At 46.0% G+C, this 20,934-nt stretch overlaps 1 protein-coding gene across 2 annotated transcripts in view; it reads left to right on the forward strand.

Annotated features, from left to right (window-relative positions):
- Nucleotides 1-20,934, forward strand: part of RCOR1 (REST corepressor 1) — a 205,193-nt gene that overhangs the window by 132,562 nt on the left and 51,697 nt on the right. For both annotated transcript variants that reach the window (XM_048485455.1, XM_048485456.1), the window contains exons 4-5: nucleotides 9,284-9,336; nucleotides 18,130-18,291. In XM_048485455.1, coding sequence (XP_048341412.1) covers nucleotides 9,284-9,336; nucleotides 18,130-18,291 — 215 coding nt within the window. The remainder of the gene's footprint in view (nucleotides 1-9,283; nucleotides 9,337-18,129; nucleotides 18,292-20,934) is intronic.

The following is a 20,934-nucleotide window of genomic DNA, read 5'->3' on the forward strand; positions in this document are numbered from 1 at the left end:
GAAACAAAGCCGGTTCACCTGTGGAGAAGTTGGGAATCAAACGCGATTGTCCAGATTGGAGTCCCCTGCTCTTAACCGCTACAAATAACAAAGGATCTACAAAGGCCGGTTGTTTATTTAAAACCATTTTTATAGACTCCCAGACAATGGCAGTTTACAAGATGATAATCAATGGAACAATTGAAGCCAGCCGCAACGCAGCTGCAGCGCCTTCAGAAATGTAATATCCCTTAAAACTTGACACAGCAATAAAACCAGCATCAATCACAGCAAACAAGAGGCAAGGCAGGGAGGAGAGAAATCAAATGCCCAGACGCAGCGAGAGATCTTAACCTGGCGTGTCAAGTTAAACAAGCTCGATACCGGGCATATAGTTGTGGGAGGGCATTCTAGAGCTGAGCGGCTGCCACCAAAAAGGGGGTGTGGTTTAATAGTAGCATGCAGAAGGCTCTGGTTGAATCCCCATCATCGCCAGTGTAAAAGGATTAGGTCAGGGGTGTCCAACTGTGGCGCTTCAGATGTTTATGGACTACAATTCCCATCAGCCCCTGCCGGCATGGCCAATTGGGAATTGTTGTCCATGAACATCTAATCAGGGGTGTCAAACTTGCGGCCCACCAGATGTTCATGAACTACAATTCCCATCAGTCCCTCCCAACATGAGCATTGGCTATACTGGCAAGGGCTGATGGGAATTGCAGTCCATGAACATCTGGAGGGCCGTGAGTTTGACACCTGTGATCTAAAGTGTCAGATTTGGACACCCCTGGATTAGGTCGTTGGTGATGAGAAAGACCTCTGGCTCAGACCCTGGGGAGCTGCTGCCAGTCTGAGGAGGCAGTACGGACCTTGATGGACCAATGGTCTTATTCAGTATGAAATGGGTTCATGTGTGAAAGGTTAAAGGTTATCTCGCACACACACACACCCCTCCTCAGTGCTGATGAACACAAATGACAAGCAGATCCATGTGGGACAGCGGTTCTCAACCTGGGGGTCGAACGACCTTTTCACAGGGGTCGCCTAAGTCTCTTCATCAGTGTTCTCCATCTGTAAAATGGATAAATGTTAGGGTTGGGGGTCACCTGTATTAAAGGGTCGCGGCATTAGGAAGGTTGAGAACCACTGGTGTGAGAGCAAAGGCTGGATGCGCTGCCTATGTTTTGGCTGGGGGGAAAAATGGATTGTGGAACTGGGAGAGGAAAACCTGTTTTTTAAAATCCATTTATAAGAACTCTGAACAGCCCCTGCACTGAAATGCTTGAGATTGGACTTTTTCCACCCCAGAATAAATGTCACCCTTCAGAAAACGTAAAACGACTTAAAAACAGCGGCCGCCAAGGAAAAGCAGGGAATATTTATCTTTTGTTTTGTGTGGTGGCGGCGGCGGCAGCGGCAGCGTCCCCCCACCTCCAAAATAGTTTTCTTCTGGAAATTGGTTTTTATACAGCCAGTTCTATCACTGGAAGTTGCCGTGTATAATGGCTTTCTAAATGAGCGGGGACTTGGTGTTTATGAAAAATTACTGATTATTCCTTAATTAATCTCAGTTGCTGATGGTTACTTAAGCTTTCCATTTTTCATAATTAACTAAAAGGATTAGAGTGAAAAAAAGATGTTCATCCTTAGCGGGCCGCTGACAGATGAGCTCAGACGATCGCTGGGGGCTCGTTCGCACGTTCGAAAATGCTGGAAATTTTCGACACATTCATCGGAGCGAGCGCTTTGTTCTCATCCAAGGAGTACCTTGCTTGGAGGTTTTTCCTTTTCTGCCAGGGCAGCTACTAGCAGACACTGTTGTGTCTGCTTACACCTTTACAGGGAGAAACTACTTGGCCCCCCCAATCTAGACCACATTCTCATTGAGACCGAGGACAAGACCAAGGCCATGCCACGCACCAGGTGCTTGTCCTATGGTCATTCCTTCTGCACCCAACATTCCTTGCCCAAGTTCCGGCAAGACTCTAAAACAGGGGTGTCCAACTCTGGCGCCCCAGATGTTCATGGACTACGATTCCCATCAGCCCCTGCCAGCATGGCCAATTGGCAGGGTCTGATGGAAGTCGTAGGCAATTTGTCATGCTGGCAGGGACTGATGGGAATCATAGTCCATGAACATCTGGGGCGCCAGAGTTGGACACCCCTGCTCTGAAAGAACCAACTGGAACTCTCAGCGATCCTCCTTCAGAAAGAACCCCTTCCACAAGAAGTTCTCTCCTAAAGGAATACAGACCTGGAGGAGCGGGAAAATCAAGTAAAGCATGCCTCAAACTCTCCTCCAGTGAGGGGCAGACTTTTCTTGTTCCAGGAACAATGGCTCCAGTCTAGTGCAGACTCCTGGGTCACAGAGGTGGCTCCAAGAGGCTACACCATAGAGTTCCTGCGAACCCCTCCAGAGCAGTTTCTAAAGTCACCAGTCGCTCAAAATTAGGCCACGGGCAGGAGAACCTTCCTGGCTATCGAACATTTCAGAGACATTCAAGCAAAAGAGGTGGTCCCTTGGCAGGAGATAGCTTTAAGAGTTTACTCCATGTTCTTTATGATTCCCAAGTGGAACGGGGGGTGGGGGGTGGAGCCTCAGTGGGGTATAATACCACAGAGGAGGAGGAACCTCATTGGGAAGTGGTGGAACTACAATGGGATACAATGCCATAGAGCCTGCCCTCCAGAGCAGCTAGTTCCTCCAGGAGAATGGATCTCCAGGAGAAAGGATGGAGAATGTTGAGGATTAGTTGTCATTCCAGGAGATCACCATTTAGAGCCTGGCAGTCCTAGTGTCTGGCCCCTTTTTGGTGCTTCTGTAGCTTTTAATTTATATTATAATTTCTGTGAATTAAATCGAACTTTGGAGGGCACAGATGTATCTATTATGTAAAAGGCTAGCTGTAGTGGCGACAACTCACTTCTAGCCAGTCGTCATGCCTGACTCACTTCCAGCCAATTGACTTGGGGGGTGGGGCTTACCTGTGGGTGGGCCGCAACTGCACTGTTAATTGTTGCTTAGTGATACAGGCAGCTGGGAACAGGAGGAGAAAGAGGGGCTGATGACAAGGGGCTGAGGTGGGAGAATAGGCAGGAAAGGTCTGTTAACCCACTAACAGTTTTATAGAATCCGCTGTATTTGTTCATACAATGGGCTTTACTGCTAGTGTATAGATATATATGTTAAAAGGGTGAGAGATTGCCTCTTGCTGATCTTATTGGCATCCTACGAATGCAAGTCGGCGAAAAGTGCTGGATGAACATCACAGGAGATCAAAATGTGCGAGGTGTGCGTGATAAATGGAAATGGAAAGCAACACATGCAACAAGTGGCCCAAAATCTGTGAACGAAATGCCGTTAAACCTCTTTGCCTACGCTAAGATCTGACACATGGAAGAAGCAAAGGCATATAAACACAGGGGCCTAAAATTGCTTTGTCTGGGCCCAGTCAGTAGTGTCATTTAGTTTGGTGGCGAGCCTTTGGCACTCCAGATGTTATGGACTACGATTCCCATCAGCCCCTGCCAGCATGGCCACGAGTTTAGGATATGGTTCCTGCAACACTGGCTCTTTTCTTTGTCCCCCACTTCAGAGATTTGGAGATGCTTCTTTCTACTGTGGAGGCTCTGCTGAGTTCTCGCCCGATAACTGCTGATAGTCCTTTCCCACTGGTTTTTCCGATCCTTCTAGCGCTACACATTTTGTTGAATGAAGTGGTGTAGCATAGGTTGTACCTGTTCGTACAACTCCTGAATTAAACCATTTTCAATGTTCTTTTATGTGCGAGTTGGGGAAACTCCAACTCCCTCCATTAGGAAAGATTAAACATTGTGAATTTCCCAAAATATTGTCCGAAGAGGTGCAATCCACTCTGCTAGATCATTCTGCCGCATTTCTACAGCAGCGGACAGCTAACTTGAATGCGCTTCATGAGCGACGTGTGAAGTTAGCTATCACTAAATCTTCTTTTGTACAGCGAGTGACCGCAAGCTTAATTATTCTGAGAGGAGAAAATTTTCCCACATTTATTGTTTTCCCTTTAGCTCTTTTTCTCTGCTTCTCCGGTCTTAAAAAGTCCCAAGCATTTTGGCCTTTTCTTGCAGGAGCAGGTTTCTGACAAACCCCTTGATCCCCCCCCCCCCCCGTTCCACTATTTTTCTTAGCATTTCTATAACCTTCTTGAGATACATTAAAAGGGTGAGAGATTGTTGTGGCGGGGGTGGGGGGGATCTGAACCTGGAGATTCCCAGGTACTCTAACTACTGCACCACACTGGCTGCCATATGAATTCTTCCACAATGGCTTAACATCGATTCTAAACCAGAGGTGTCCAACTCTAATTCTTCAGATGTTCATGGACTACAATTCCCATCAGCCCCTGCTGGCATGGCCAATTGTAGTCCATGAACATCTGAAGCACCAGAGTTGGATACCCCCGTTCTAAACTGTCTTTCCTTAAACTCAGGCACAGGTGTCAAACTCGCGGCCCTCCAGATGTTATGGACTACAGTTCCCATCATCCCCTGCCAGCATCATGCTGTAGTCCATAACATCTGGAGGGCCGCGAGTTTGACACCTGTGCAAGGCTTAAAGCAACACCGACTTCTGAAGTATGTGTCTCAATGGAATCATTTAGAGATCATTGTTATAAGAAATATTGTTAATGAATCAACATTTTCAATGTATGCTTTGATTTTAAATACATGCTTTAGTGTCTGTTGAAAAATTTCAGCTGGGGTTCAATGTATGTATTTTATTCCGTTGGGTCCCCCCCCCCCCAATCTTTGTGATCCACCTTGAGTCTTTGGCGGAAAGGAAGAATAGAAATGAATTAAGTAAACGAAATAAAATGTGTGTCCTACATCAGTTCCCAGTATATGCCCAGCCTTCCAGGTGGCTGGAAAACTAATCGCCTCCGGCAGCCGTTTTGGAAGAGATGTCAAGGTGTCAGTGGATTGCTCAGTAGCCATTCTGAAACAATTGCGCTTCTGTAGATCAAGGGTTGACTGAAGGAAGAACACAATGGCAGACAAATTAGCCCGTGATAACTCTTTGTTTGAAGCTCGGCTTCGTAGTCCTCGGGGGTCCAGACAAGATCGCAAAACCAAAAGTGTAGCTCTGGTGGGTTCTCGTTGACAATCAAGTGCAGTTTTTTTCAAGGTCTCCCATTAGCACTGATCTGGAAGTTGAAAAGCAGGAAGTTGAGCCTCATCGTGAAATTAAAACCTCACCAGGCATTGAAGAGAATCTGAGGAAAGTTCATTCCTCCCCAACCCACCATCTAGTGTGGTCTGTTGCATAGTTTTGGGAATTGAGGGGGTTTCCTTCTGCTTCTTTTCTGACATCATCACAGCCTCAAATAGAGACGTTTATTTATCTTTCTTCCTTGCTCTGGTGAAGAGGTCAGGGTAGGTTAGCACAGTCTCAGTGAGCCCAGTGGTGACCGAGGACTAGAAATTGCCTGCAGGCTGCTGAGGAACCGGTGACCCAGCAGTGACTCACAGGCCGTGATGTGTAGCATTTTCCCCGTTAGCCTGAGCCTACCCCTGACGCATGCACACACAAGAGAGATTAACCGAACTCAGTTCAGCTTCACTGCCGGAAGCTTTCTACGAAGCCTTTTGAAAAAGCACACCTATTTGTACCTTTTTATTATTTTTTCCCCCAATCAGAACATTTAGAGAAGCACCCGGTTAGCGGATCAAGACAATGCGGATTCTCCTTGAATGGTAGGACTGCCCATTTCTCTCATTTTTGTGATCATTTTGTGGCCTGCCTTGTGGCGTGCTGCTGCTCTGAGAGGAAGTGGGTGAAATACTGTTTCCCTGAAAATAAGGCCTACCCCGAAAAAAAAGCCCCAGCATGATTTTTTGGTATTTTTGGATGATGCCTGAAATATAAGCCCTATTCCAAAAATAAGCCCTAGTTATGGGTTCCCCTACGCAGCCTGCGCCCCTGCCACACCCCTGCCCACCCCCGGAATGCCCCTGGAACACTCCCGCCCCCTGGGCGCTATTCCCCTGGGGCGCAAAAAATAAGCCATCCCCTGAAAATAAGCCCTAATGCAACTTTTACAGCAAAAATTAATATAAGACCCTGTCTTATTTTCGGGGAAACACGGTAAATACACCCCCATTCGCACCATGACGTCAGTTCCAAGGAAAACCCAAGAGGTGACATTTGGTAGTTCTAGGAATCGCCAGGAAACCTATAATTTTACGGGAGGGTTTCTGGTGATTCCTAGAGCTACGCAACATTCAGCAACCATCTTTGTGTGGTCTTGAGCTAAACCCTGGCAGTAAGAGGCATTTGACCTGAGTTTTAGCAGACTCTGCCCCACGCTGAAGTGGTAAGGAATCCAAAGCTCATTCACAAAACCCTGCAAAGCTGTTGCATAAAGGAGGAGGCCAGCTTGGACAAATCATGTTTTGCTTTGTTGTTAGGGCAATTAAAATCTGCAAGGGGGAGTACATAGCAACTGTAGTGCAGAGGGCTTTTTCTAGATGTTCCTCAGTGCCCCTATGACGATGCATCAAAGCCAAAAATGCAAGAAAATCCCTGAACATTAATTTGATAACCCCAGAAGACCTATCTCATGTGCACTCTCTCTCTCCCTCTTTTCTGATAGATCTGTGTTTTTGCACAGTTTGGGATTAGAGGAACTTCAAGGAGGATTTCTTCTTTTCAGTTCCCATGTGGCAAGCTAGTAATTTTCATAAGGTCATCTGCAAGGCTCCTGTAACCCCTTCCTACTGTCAGTATGTCACAAATGACTAAGCACAGGTATGTGTGGGCAAGTAAACCCTCCATTGGGGTGTTGTGTGGTTTCCAGGCTGCATGGCTGTGTTCCAATAGCATTTTCTCCTGACGTTTCGCCTGCATCTGTGGCTGCCATCTTCAGGGGATTCCAGCCACAGATGCAGGCGAAACATCAGGAGAAAATGCTGCTAGAACACGGCCATACAGCCTGGAAACCATACAACTCCCCAGTGATTCCGGCCGTGAAAGCCTTTGACAATACATTAAACCCTCCATTCTTTTTGGGAGGCTCATAACTTTGAGAGATTCATTTGCTAGGCTGGGTTAACAATATAGCCTTATCTCCTGGTCTGAAAATGGCAGAGCTCTGTGAATCGGGAGCCGGAAATCTGCAGAAGCAATATGTGGTACAGCCCTCGCTGGGCTGTGTGACCACACACTTCAGGTAGAGGAAAGAATTGCACTTTGAAATACCCCCTGCCCCCCCAAAACGTCCTTGCGTATTGAAAGGTACGTAGTTCAGTGGGGCGCAGAGCCTCCTGCGTATTTAGTCCATGATGTACAAAACGTCCCCCACCTCTGCTCCCCTCTCGAAGAAGGATGACGATTCAAGCATAGATTTCCATTTCATTTTTGAAACCTAATAGCCGTAAGCCACAAAGCCGGGTGGGATGGCGCTTGTGTGTGGAATGTCAAGCAGGCTCCCTGGAACAGGCTCATCCGCTATCAATAATTTCTCAAGGTAATGAAATGATCTATCATGGCCCTACTTTCCTCCTGCACAGGAGCCTCTCCATTTGGCAAGGCTGATTTGCTGCTCCTCTGGTTTTGCGCTGTCCCTCCTCCTGTGCATGTTGCAACGGCCTCTCCATGCAGCTGCAGTTGGTAATTATTTTGACGCAGAGTTCAGTCTGGAGTCAAGTGAATGCTCCTTAAACTTCCCGTTGAAAGAGAATGCTCCTTTTTAAAATCCCTCCCGTGTTCTCGAACTATGCCGGAAGCTCCCGAGAAGCACCTTAATGGACAGTAAAATCTCTGACTTTAATTGCTGCAGACGTTAGGATGCGAAGAATCTAATTTATAAGAGAACTTTTTAATCCCTCTTCCTTTATAGATCTTCAGAGATGATAAAAATGGTTAAAATACAATCTGGAAGGTGAGCTTGGCTTAGTGCTAAAAGGCAGTTAATGGCAGCTGCGCTGTATCTAAGAGGAAAGTGGTTAAGAGGACTAGGGCTGCCGATAAGTAGTCGATCCTTCACGAGCAGAGTTCTTGAGCATGAAGTAGGTGAACACACGAAAGAGAAGCTATAATTTAAAGCAGTGGTTCTCAACCTTCCCAAGTCCGCAGCCCTTCGATACAGTTCCTCATGTTGTGGTGAGCCCCCCACCCTAACATTTATCCATTTTACAGATGGAGAACACTGATGCAGAGAGTCTTAGGCGATCCCTGTGAAAGGGTTGTTCGACCCCCAAAGGGGTCCCAACCCCCAGGTTAAGAACCACTGATTTAAAGTAAACTGGAGAGGTCCAGACTTTCAGGCCGTTCCAAACCAACAGTTCAGTGCTTGCAATGAGATAGAAAAGTCGAATTCGACATTGTGATCAACAATTTGAACTCAGCCTAACCTGATGACACTTGGTTTACTGATCTCAGAGTGGTAAGAACATAAGAACATAAGAACTAGCCTGCTGGATCAGACTAGAGTCCATCTAGTCCAGCACTCTGGTACTCACAGTGGCCCACCAGTTGCCTTTGGGAGCTCACAGGGAATGGTATCAGATGGAGGCTTTTTGGATAGACAGGGAATGGTACCAGATGGGGGCTTTTTGATCAAGAAGAGAGAGAGAAGAGTTTGGATTTATACCCCACCTTTCTTTCCTGTAAGGAGACTCAAGATGGCTTACAAGCTCCTCTCCCTTCCTCTCCCCACAACAGACACCTGGTGCGGTAGGTAGGGCTGAGAGAGTTCCGAAGAACTGTGACTAGCCCAAGGTCACCCAGCTGGCATGCAGGAGTGCAGAAACACATCTGGTTCACCAGATAAGCCTCATAAGGCTGCAGGCGCCTTCAACCAAGCAGATGACAGATGCAGTGTTGTAGGGAAGCACTTGAGCATGTAAAGCTGCCTTCTACTGAGGCAGACTGTGGATATGTAGAGCTCAGTATTGTCTGTGTGACTGGCAGCAGCCTTCTAAGGTCTCAGGGGAAGAGAAGTCATTCCTAACTGCTTCTAGCTCCTTCGGGCAGACATGCCAGGGATTGAAAAGCAGGTGCTCTACTGCTGAGCCACGGTCTTATTCCCCGGTTACAAGGTGTACCAAGCTTCTCTCTTGACTAAGCCTTTTGGTCAGTTCTGAGATGTTCCCAGAGTGCATGAATTCTTCTCCAGTGTTCAGTGCAGTGTCTGTTGTAGTAATTTCCTGTCTGATCCATGTACAACAGGAATGAAGCGGACATGGTCTTAACCAGGGGAAGGAAATGGTTTGTTGAGATCTCGTTCAAAGTCTAATCTTCAAATTATCTCTTTTTTCTCTCCAGTGGATGAATACATCGCCATTGCTAAGGAGAAGCACGGCTACAACATGGAGCAGGTAACAAATTAATAGGTTTGATAGTTAGGTAACAAATTAATATGTTTAATTAATCGTTTAACCCAGTGGTGGGATTCAGCCGGTTCGCACCACTTCGTCAGAACCGGTTGTTAAAATGGGGCTTGTAAACAACCAGTTGTTACATTATTTGAATCCCACCGCCAGAACTGCTTATTACATTGTTTGAATCTCACCACTGGTTTAACCTATATAATGCTTCCTGAGCTGCGGAAAAACAAAGTGGTGGGAATCTATCATTCAAAAATTGCATTGTTTGGACTTAGATTTAGAGAAAAAAAACTATTAATGTTAACACATAGGCAAAACTATAAGGGGACGGGGGGCCGTCACACACCAGGCGCACACCTGAGGGGGGGGTTGCCCCCTCCCCCCCACAGCACCCCCCTCCAAACATACCTTAGTTCAGCCTGAAAAAGTTCAGGCGGAAAAGCGGCCTGTTCAATTCAGGCGGAAAAGGGGCACAAGTGGAAACTATACTACCCAGGAGACCTTGCGAGCCCCAGCTACAGTTTGGCCCAACTAAAGCTCCGCGTTGACACCAAGAGAAATATTAATCCAAATAAGAATAGGTCTTTTGGACCAGGAACAGCAATGGCTCTATAGTCATTCAAACTCATCCTGTTCACCATCATATCATGGAATTACTATTAAACCAGGCCATACAGCCTATTATCTTAGTTTACTGATTGACCATAAACAGAGATGGTTTTTACTAGGGCCAGGGGCAATGGGTTTCCCTTTGGATCTGCAGTATGGTAGATTTAATAAAACACCATATTCTAATAGAATCTGTAATGTATGTAAAACAGCTGTTGAAACTTTGGAACATTTTTTTTCAGAAGTATGATGTGTTTAGGAAGAACTGCTTTCTATTAGCCAAACCTATTTATAATATTAAGTCAAGAATGATACAAATACTTACTTGTAATGATTTTCAAGTTTTACAGAGCACTGTGAAGTTTTGGGTGTTCGTTTTAGAGAAGTGATTGTTCTTATGTTCTTCTCAAAAAGTTTGCCTAATAAAGGTTAACCGACTGGCTGGCTGGCTGACACATTAATATGGAGTCTAAACATATTCGACAGTTAGGTGTGTAACTTCCGTGCTCCCAGCCTGCCTGTTTTTAGTACATGTGCGGTTGGGATGAAAAGGCTTGGTTAAGGCATGACAAGGTGACATATCACACAACAAAAATGGCAGTTGAATGGTAGTTGTGAGGAGTTGCACTACTTCTCCGAAAAGGTTGATTTAATGATGTTATGAATAAATTCATGAACTGCCAGACTGAATAAGGCAAAGTCACAGAGTACTGATACAATAACGGCATGAAACTAACTCCATAAAACTAACTCCCAGATCTAGGCCCCAAACAGACAAGCTTTGTAGTTTTGCTAACTGGTCAAGTAAGACGGGGCTGCCTCCCAGCCAGTGCACCCCTCTCCTTCTCACAGATACCCACCCAGGGACCCTGGAGCAACCCCATCCTTGGACTTCCCATCAGGAGCAGGGACCTCCAGGAAAGCCAGGAGCTGGGAGAAACTACAGAGAAATGGCAAGAGAACCTCAGCAGCCAGAGCATGCCTCAGTAGTTCCAGGGAAAAGAGTGGAGGTAGCACAACCCTAGTCAAGTGGCAGTTTGCAGCCCACTGCAGCCTTAGAAAATGGGGAGAGCTGGCACAACCCCAACCAGGCTGCAATCAGGGAGGAGGACCAGGAAAGCAGAAGAGCCAGTCTCAGTCCAGCAGGGCATGACAGACAGCTCACCAGCCAGTAGGAGGCTGGAGTGGGGAGCTCCCAGGAGGGAGGGAACCTCCTGAGAGGGATAAAAGGGAGTCAGGGAAAGAGGGATGTTAGTTGGTGTGATGCAGGGACTCAAGCTTGCAGGAGTTCTGTTAACTGCCTGATGACAGTAAAGAGCTTATGAGGAGAAGCCAGAGTCAAGTCTTGTTTGTTCCACAAGGGTAGCTGAGCTCCTATGAGGGCAGGGTAGCCTACACTGCAGGGGTGGCCGGCAGGGGTGGCCAACTCACAACTTGTTATTGCACCTTGAAAATTTGGCAGTTCCTCTCTTCCTCCTCATAGCTGAGAAAGTGCCTGAGTACTATCTGCAGCAGCAGCAAGCCTTTATTGGCATAGACAACAGTACAACAATAGTAAAAAAACTGATTAAAAAACATATACAATGCAGGAAATAAATGTTAAGTGGAAGGAAATCTACTGGCATTTAGTAATTTCCAGAAGAAGGTCTGCCACTATCATACAGAGAGAAGGATCAGGATTATCCAGCAAGTAGTGTAATCTAAATAAAGCGGGGAGATCGGGTAAATGCAAAGGGGTAAGATTCACATACTTGGATCTAATTTTCTTGAATCTGAAACTGTGTAGTAATTGGTGGGCCAGAGATTCAACTGAGCCATCATTACACGGGCACAATCTATTAGCCTTTTCTTGCTCGTTAAATCTGCCATGCAACAAGGCAGAAGGCTTAACATTAAACCTGGCGAGCATTATGGCTCTCCTTTGAGCAGGGTTTATTAAGCAATACAGGTAGTGTGCCTAGTGACCCTGTTCAAATGGGAGAGAAAAATACAGGGGGGAGCACGTTCTGAGTACTATCTGAGAGACCTGAATTCAAATCCCCATTCTGCTTCAAAAAGCTCACTAAGTGATCATTATTTACTCTTATTACTAAATGTGTAACCCTCTGAAGGTGCCAGCCGCAGATGCAGGTGAAACATCAGGAGAAAATGCTACTGGAACACGGCCATACAGCCCGCAAACCCCACAATACCCCTCTGTATAACCCATTTTTCTGCCCTCATCAGGGTTACCAAAACAGCATTTTTTTTAGTCTAGCCTATTTCACACTGTTCTGAAGATAAGATGAGGAAGGAAAGACTGTATATACTGCCCTAAGCTCCCTGAAGTGGTAAAAAATGTACTGATGATATTTGGTCATTGACCATAAAGACGACGATGTCGTCGTCGTCGTCGTCGTCGTCGTCGTCGTCGTCGTCGTCGTCGTCGTCGTCTTCTTCTTCTTCTTCTTCTTCTTCTTCTTCTTCTTCTTCTTCTTCTTCTTCTTCTTCTTCTTCTTCTTCTTCTTCTTCTTCTTCTTCTTCTTCTTCGGAGGAGGAGGAGGAGGAGGAGGAGGAGGAGGAGGAGGAGTAAATAGGTTCATCAACATATTTAGTAGGTCTGCACTGGTAATCTTCAGAGAACACCGCCCCCCCCCCCCCCCCCGCCACCCATGTGATGAAATCTTAACTAACCTTGGAGTATCAGAACATACGGTAGAAACTTAAAAAGGGCACAGCCACATGCTTTTCTGAGTTTCCTCAGATGAAGGGAAATTACTGTGTATGCCTGTGACAAGAACGATGCCTCAGGTAACTCTTGGTGGCTTTGCGCTTCCTATGCACCCAGTTCCCAATTCCTTATAAACGGGATACTTTTCAAGAAGCGCAAAGCTTGACTCTAATGGCTGGATGGAACAAAACGGCTTAACGCTCGAAAACGATGAAAGTAGACAATCTCATTGTTTAAGCTTTCATTATTTGACGACTCTGTGAAGCACACCCCTTCTGGGAGGTTTGAAAAACCGCCTTTATGTCTAAAGATTCTTCTAACACTGAGTCACGTTTCAGGGAATTCCGAAAAGGAAAACTCCCTCGATGTTGAGCAATGAGAACATAATGACTTGTGGAAGAAAACAGTTGGGGCGATGGACTCATTCACAGACGTGGAGTGGCTGTAGGTTTTGAAGTAAAAACTTTGTGCCAAGAAAAGGTCTCTCTCTCTCTCTCTCTCTCTCTCTCTCTCTTTTGGCAGAGCAAAGTGAGAACGGGAGTGGGGTGGAGGGAAACACCCGGTGCCAAAAGTTAGCAGTCTCATTTTAAATGGTGAGAGAAACTTGGAAGGGGGCGGGGGTAAGGAGGCAGGGAATCTTTACGGGGACGGCAGAATCAAATCTGACTTTTGCCTGGCACGGGAGTGTATTCTGTGATATTTTTAGCTGGTGGATTGGGGATAATAATTCCACTTGACACTTGAGAAATGCGATTTTGCCAGCTTTACTTCAAGTGTAAGGTAGCTGGGCTCTTTCAAAACATCCAGGCTGGAAGGAAGGAGACATAATTATATAACACGAGGGATTTTCTGGCGTGATTCCATCGCTCCGCACATTTGTGTTGTGCATCACCGCTCAAAAGTAGTGTGGCGAACTTGCTTGGCCTTTCTGTGGCTATGCCTCATTTGGTGCTTGTGTGGACACAGCACGAAACATCAGCTCTGGGGAGTTTTGGCAGAGTTGACTCCCTTTCCCACAAGTTCATAGAGGGTTTTTCTGCCATATCAGGGGCTGCCCAGTTATTCTGGAACAGAGGGGGCTATAAGCGTGGCTCACGTGAAAGGGCAGATGCCAGATGTATTTTACTGCCCCATACAAGGAATTTGGTAATGTGCTGTTTGGTAGAATTGAGACTGAAGCGTGACCATCATGAAATCACTAGCTTTGAAAGAGAGAGTGCCGGCGTGGTGTGGTGGTTAAGAATAATGGACTGTGATCTGGAGAACTGGGTTTGAGACGCGCTTCTCCACATGAAGCCTGCTGGGTGACCTTGGGCCAGTCACAGTTCTCTCTGAACTCTCTCAGCCCATGTAGAAGCAAGCAGTGGCAAACGATCTCTGAAATGCCTCTTGCCTTGAAAACTGTATGGGGTCACCGTGAATCAGTTGTGAGTTGACACCACACACACACACACACACACACACACACACACACACACACACACACACACACACAGATAGGGTATCAAAATGCTCAGGATTGTTCCCATTTTTGCTGTCAGCACTGGGATTGGGCACATAAGTTGTGAGTTCAACAGCCCAGGGGCTCCCCAAAAAAGTCTGTGTCTGAATACCAGGTTCCCAAGTCAGGATTGTGTGAAGGCTCCATAAGGAGCAGCAGTGGCGTAGGAGGTTAAGAGCTTGTGTATCTAATCTGGAGGAACCGGGTTTGATTCCCAGCTCTGCCACCTGAGCTGTAGAGGCTTATCTGGGGAATTCAGATTAGCCTGTGCACTCCCACACACGCCAGCTGGGTGACCTTGGGCTAGTCACAGCTTCTCGGAGCTCTCTCAGCCCCACCTACCTCACAGGGTGTTTGTTGTGCGGGGGGAAAGGCAAGGAGACTGTAAGCCCCTTTGAGTCTCCTGCAGGAGAGAAAGGGGGGATATAAATCCAAACTCTTCTTCTTCTTCTCTTATTACGCCAGAGTCTAGTATCTTTTAATTGAGTCTGATATCATTTAATTTGAGATATCCCAGGGATGATTTTGTCAGTGTCATTGCCTCAACTTAGAATGAAGTCTTCAGTGTGGCAGCCAATAAGATTGCTTCCCAGAGACTTCTCTCTTCTCCACATTGACCCCCCCCCCTCCATTCCCCACTTCTGAATCATTTTGTGACACTTTTTTGAAGCTGAGATCCAAACCACCAGAAGATGGTTCATCATCAGCATGTTGTAATTCTGCTCTTGCTTATCTGCTGATGATATTTCTCGTATTTGTCAAAGGGACTATGTCTGTGGGGTCAATACAAACTAATTATCACAACTCCTGGGATAATTTCAGCTTGCTAACTGTGGCTGATGTTTCCCCACATCCAAATTAGATCCATGACTGTCTTGGTGGACGACTGCCATTGGTGTTAAGAGATGAAGTGATGCATCCTTTTTAAAAACTTTCCTTAGACACAGATAATCCAGGTGACTTCCTTCCTTCCTTCCTTCCTTCCTGTCTGTCACCTTCTGTTCTTTGGCATAGTTAGGTGTGTGATGGCAGAACAATTTTGGGCAGTTTTGAACGAGGCATCGTTCTTTGACCTGGTTCTGTCTGTCTTCAGACGCAAATATAGGACAGAGACCTGTTTTAGCCGTTCTGGCAAATGGCCTGCAACCTGCAGATGAGTAAAATAAATTCTCTTCTACTGATTTTGTTAAATTGTGCAGCAGCTTTTGATGCCACGTAGTCAATGATACAGTTCTGTTGGACTGTGTAGAATACCTGGTTTGAACCTTAACAGTGGGCCTCCAATGATGCGGGGGGGGGGGGGCTTGGGGGGGTTTTTGGCCAATGAGCTGTGGAATATAGTTGAAGATGCTGTCACCCCTTCAGGATCTCTTGTATGGAGTATCAAAGAGGCCAGGCTGTCACCATTAAACCTATATGGAGTTGCTGAGTGGGCTCATCTTTAGCATTGGGACTGGGTATTCTCCATATGCCTTTCTAAGAGGGAGTGAGCTGTCTGTCCCAAACAATGCCTCTGTTCCCACTGTCCTTTCAAATGCTGATATTGTGGGAATGCGAGGGGGTGGGTTATGGGTTGAACCTTTCTGTAACTTACAGGTATATACTGAGGCCAGAGAGCCCAACTTTTGTTTCTGCTATCTGAGCCTTGGGCTGACACGGTTCCAATAAAGCTCTGGAACCCTTCTTGAGTCTCGTTTGAGGACCCTTACCCTCGGAATGGTTGTCTGTCGCCTGAACAAGTGTCTGGAAGTGTTAGTCTCTGAGTAAATGGGGTGAAATTGAATCTGGACACGAGGATATGGTGGTGGAGAATGCCCATGTTATAGAGCAGAGGTCTTCATTAAGGTGCCTGTGAATGTCATGGCACCTACAGACATCTTTCCTGGTGCCTGTAAATTGTTTTCAGAAAGTGGGTGGGCATGTTAAAGCTTTTTTTCTTTTTTTTTTTTTTTCTTTTTTTTTTTTCTTTTTTTTTTTTTTTTCTTTTTGTTTTTTTTTTTTTTTTTTTTTTTTTTTTTTTTTTTTTTTTTTTTTTTTTTTTTTTTTTTTTTTTGTGTTTTTTTTTTTTTTTTTTTTTTTTTTTTTTTTTTTTGTTTTTTTTTTTTTTTGTATTTTTTTTTTTTTTTTTTTTTCCGTAGCTTCGTCACTAGTAACCCTCAAAACTTCTGATTTGACTATTGGAAATTTGATTGGCTGTGCAGACTGTTTAAAATGTTGCTTTGGCAGCAGCTGCTGCCACAACACAAGGACCTACACTATATTGCTCAAGTTAATCTGTGGCAATCACATTGTGGCTGACTCCACCTCCTGCGGCAGCCATTTTATGACTGTGCCTACAATTTTGTGTCTGAATTCCAAATGTGGTTGAAGGCTGAAAAAGGTTGTGGACTCCTGCTATGGAAGATAGTGACTTACCAATGATAGATCGGGGGAGTGGGGGAGGGGATGTTCCTAAGACCAGCCTTGCATTTTGAAAGTCATTGCTGGGGGTATCTGTTCATTTACATAGTTTCTTGGTCTCCCCAACCCTGCTGTACTAATCCAGCCCAGCAACTTTCAGGGTTGACTCATGTGTTTCTATGTGGGATTGCCTGTGAAAATATATTGGGCAGCTTCTATAGGTGCACCATGCAGCTGCTCTTCTAATTGATATCGACAGTGAATATATGTCCTACTCTGTTTTTCAGTCTACTTTCGGGTTGATTTCAGGATGGTGGTTTAAACTTTAAAGCCCTTTCTAGACTGAAGATCTGTTTCTCCCATTATGAGTCCAGGTGCTGTTTCTGTCAGGTACTTGTGATGTCAGGAAGAGCCTGTGCTGTTCATTATGTTCCTTTACACTCTGCAGTGGTTTCCTGAAGAAGTCCAACTAGTTTATTCATTGCCTTTCTGTGACAGATGCACATTTTTTTCCCAACAGTAATTTAAGCTACCCGTGTGGTTCCTTTTAATGGGCTTTGACCTGATACGTGTTTTGTATTTCATATTAGGAGGTGGTGTATACTATAGAGTGTCTTATGGGTCTTTCTAAACTTCCTTGGAAAGGTGGCATATACATCTTTGAATGCAAATTTGTGCCTGTTCTTCCAGGGCAGGGGTCTGCAACCTGCGGCTCTCCAGATGTTCATGGACTACAGACCCCATCAGCCCTGCCAGCATGGCCAATTGGCCATGCTGGCAGGGGCTGATGGGATTTGTAGTCCATGAACATCTGGAGAGCTGCAGGTTGCAGACCCCTGTTCCAGGGTATGCATGCATTTGTTTACATTTCTTATTGCCTGCCTTTCTCACTGAGGCTCAAGGGTATGCAGTGTAAGTTGATACTGTCAGAATGGAATATCCAGTAATCTGTGCAATAGAGTTTGGATTGCAGGGGGCTGAAAAAAAGCCACGGCGTTTAAATATGAAAAGTCAAACAACGTAGAAGTCAAACAGCAGGTAGATATTTACAACAACAACAGACAGTAGACTGTCTTGTAGTCTACTGCACCTATCTTCTTACAAATGCATATTTAATGGTTTGCGTGATTGATCAACTCATGCAAGCAGTGCTGTGTAGAAAAGAAGGAGCAGTACTGCAGTTCCTTGGAGCCTGGGGTGGTGAACCATTATTGAATTCTTCCTCTTCATCTGGAGGGGTCATAAGTCCAGCCAAATGGTTCCTTTCAAACAAGGACACAGAGTACATTGTGTTAACAGACCACTTCCATGCTCTTTATTACAGTGACTGTAGCTATTTTGTTTAGTAAGAATGCAAGGAGGGATATAACTCCATGGAACAAACGTGCATCAGAGAGTGAATTCATCCACTAAGACCTTCTTGGGGCCACCACAGCCTAGATTTGAGAGCAGAAGGATGCCGTCCTCTAACATGAAAATTATCAGCATTGTTACCTTTCTTTCATTGCAGGCTCTGTTTTTCTTGACTTGTATCGTAATCCCATTTCACCCTTTCCTCCTGCAGGCCCTGGGGATGCTCTTCTGGCATAAGCATAACATTGAGAAATCTCTGGCAGATCTGCCTAACTTTACCCCTTTCCCAGATGAATGGACAGTGGAAGACAAGGTCTTGTTTGAACAGGCTTTCAGTTTCCATGGGAAAACGTTCCACCGGATTCAACAGATGGTAAGGAATCCTCAAGGCCCCAGATGCAGATGTGGGTAATGGCCCTGGTACCAAAGCAAGGGAGGCCCTTGCAGGTCCTGATTCGTTGAAAAATAGTTGTCTTTCTTGGATTGCTCTAGAAAGTGAATCTTGTAGAACAAAGGGACTAGTGACTTGTGAAAAGCTGCTTAGCAAAAATGCCAGGGCGGAGGTTAAGGTAACAGAAACATAGGATGTCTCAGTATCTATTTGAATAAAGGCTCATTCCGCACATGCAAAATAATGCACTTTCAAACTGCTTTCAGTGCTCTTTGAAGCTGGGCGGAATAGCAAAATCCACTTGCAAACAGTTGTGAAAGTGGTTTGAAAACGCATTATTTTGCGTATGCGGAAGGGGCCAAAAAGTGAAACCTGTCTCAGTTGACCTTTTGCAGTCTGATATTCACGTTTCAACCCTAACATGGTGGTCTGGTGGAGCGGCTTTCTGTCTGTGGAGGAGGGGCAGGGAGCTTTTGCCCATTTCCCCCATCCTGTTGCAGATTTCCAGTTTGAACACATGAAGTGGCTTTACTGAACCAGAGCCTTGGTCTATCAAGGTCAGCCTTGTCTTCACAGACTGGGGTCTTCGGCTGAGGCCTTTCAGGTCGCCTGCAACCTGATGCCCTTCGTTAGAGATGCTGGGGATGGAGCTTAGAACCTTCTGCATGCTCTACATGCAGAACCTTCTACATGCTCTACTGAGCCATGGCCCCTCCCCACATAGTTCTCTCAGTCTATCAGACGTGTTATAACTGGGTGCCATCAAACTTCAACTACTAACTCATGGCAACATCCAGGCCCAGGGGGTTTTCGGGGCAAGAGGTCAACAGAAGCTGTTTGCCATTGTCTTCCTCAGCACACAATCCCATTTTTCCTTTGTGATCTCCCATTCAAGTACTATGGCCAACCCTGCTTAGCTTAGTTTAACTTCCAGGTTCTGAGAGACCAGTGTGCCGTAGTGGTTAAGAGCAGTGGACTCTAATCTGGAGAACCAGCTTTGATTTGCCACTCCTCCCCGTGAGGCTTGCTGGGTGATTTTGGGCTAGTCACAGTTCTTTCAGAACTTTCTCAGCCCCACCTACCTTGCAAGGAGTCTGTTGTCGGGAGAGGAAGGGAAGGCAACTGCAAGCCGCTTTGAGACTCCTTCAAGATAGAGAGAAATGGAGTATAAAAACCAACTCTTCTGAAGAGAGAGGGCTAGTGTTGTCAGTGCTGTTCAAGCCACTGACCTTCAGGGGCACAACTGTGGGAATGCTGAAAGCTGTGGTGAAAGGTGGAGGGGAAGAAGGTTCTTTCCTCTAGCACAGAGGTGTCCAACTCTGGCACTTCAGATGTTCATGGACTACAATTCCCATCAGCCCCTTGGCCATGCCAGCAAGGGCCAGTGGGAATTGTAGTCCATGAACATCTGAAGCGCCAGAGTTGGACGCCCCTGCTCTGGCGTGATTGTGTTCTGCAGTGGCGTAGGAGGTTAAGAGCTTGTGTATCTAATCTGGAGGAATCAGGTTTGATTCCCAGCTCTGCCGCCTGAGCTGTGGAGGCTTATCTGGGGAATTCAGATTAGCCTGTACACTCCCACACACGCCAGCTGGGTGACCTTGGGATAATCACAGCTTCTCTGAGCTCTCTCAGCCCCACCCACCTCACAGGGTGTTTGTTGTGAGGGGGGAAGGGCAAGGCGATTGTAAGCCCCTTTGAGTCTCCTGCAGGAGAGAAAGGGGGGGATATAAATCCAAACTCTTCTCTTCTTAGGAGCTAGGCATAATAATCTGATAATGTCTATGTGAGAGTGCACCCCTCCCCTTCCTTCCCATCCCTTGCATGCCACCCCGCACTCCCTCCCCTTCCCTTGCATGGCACCCCTCCTTCCCCTCCCCCTCCCTCTAATAGGGTGGGTGGGCCATGTCCAGATGCCAGGCCCCCTCCCCATCCCTCCCTGCTCTGGCGTGATTTGGTTCACACTGCTTAGGATCTAGCCATAATAATCTGATATTGGCTGTGTGAGAGTGCGCTCTACCGCAAGCCACTTGCTTTCTTCGGGGGCTTTTTGTAAGAGCAGAAGCTTTCTTAATATTTATTTCCCTGAAGACTGAGGGTCACAGTAAAAGCTGTGTGTTGTTAATTAGCGGAAGCAGTAGCTGTAGCTAATTTGGGTTTGCCAAAACTTCTGGCAACTGTCTCAAGTCACTTTCTTGTGGGCTATTCTCAGTTCTGCACGCCTGACTTTTTCAGAGCAGATCTCGATGCACTGCTGGAAGTGGGGCTCCTTGCCAAAATTGCAATAAAAAAATGCCTGCCCCGTGTTGAATTCCTCCTACTCTCCTCCCTCCCCTGCTTTCTCATAATGTTTAGGCTGACTTATCTGTATTGATTATCTGCCAGTGGCGGCCAATGATATAGAGCGCACTTGGGTGAAAAAATGATTGTCACAGCATGGGGTAGACCTGCCTAAGCATTTCCTTTATGGCGCCCAATGCTAAGTTGTGTCTTAATCCTATCCGACGTTCGCCTCTTTGCTACGACTAAATGTCAAGAAGGGAAGGGCGGTGTAAAAATACCATGATAAATAAATACATTTTTAAAGAGACAGAAGGAATTGAAGTGTACCTTTCCAGAATTTCCTGA

The sequence above is a fragment of the Sphaerodactylus townsendi genome, linkage group LG02, assembly GCF_021028975.2.
Source record: "Sphaerodactylus townsendi isolate TG3544 linkage group LG02, MPM_Stown_v2.3, whole genome shotgun sequence".
NCBI classification, from domain to species: domain Eukaryota; kingdom Metazoa; phylum Chordata; class Lepidosauria; order Squamata; family Sphaerodactylidae; genus Sphaerodactylus; species Sphaerodactylus townsendi.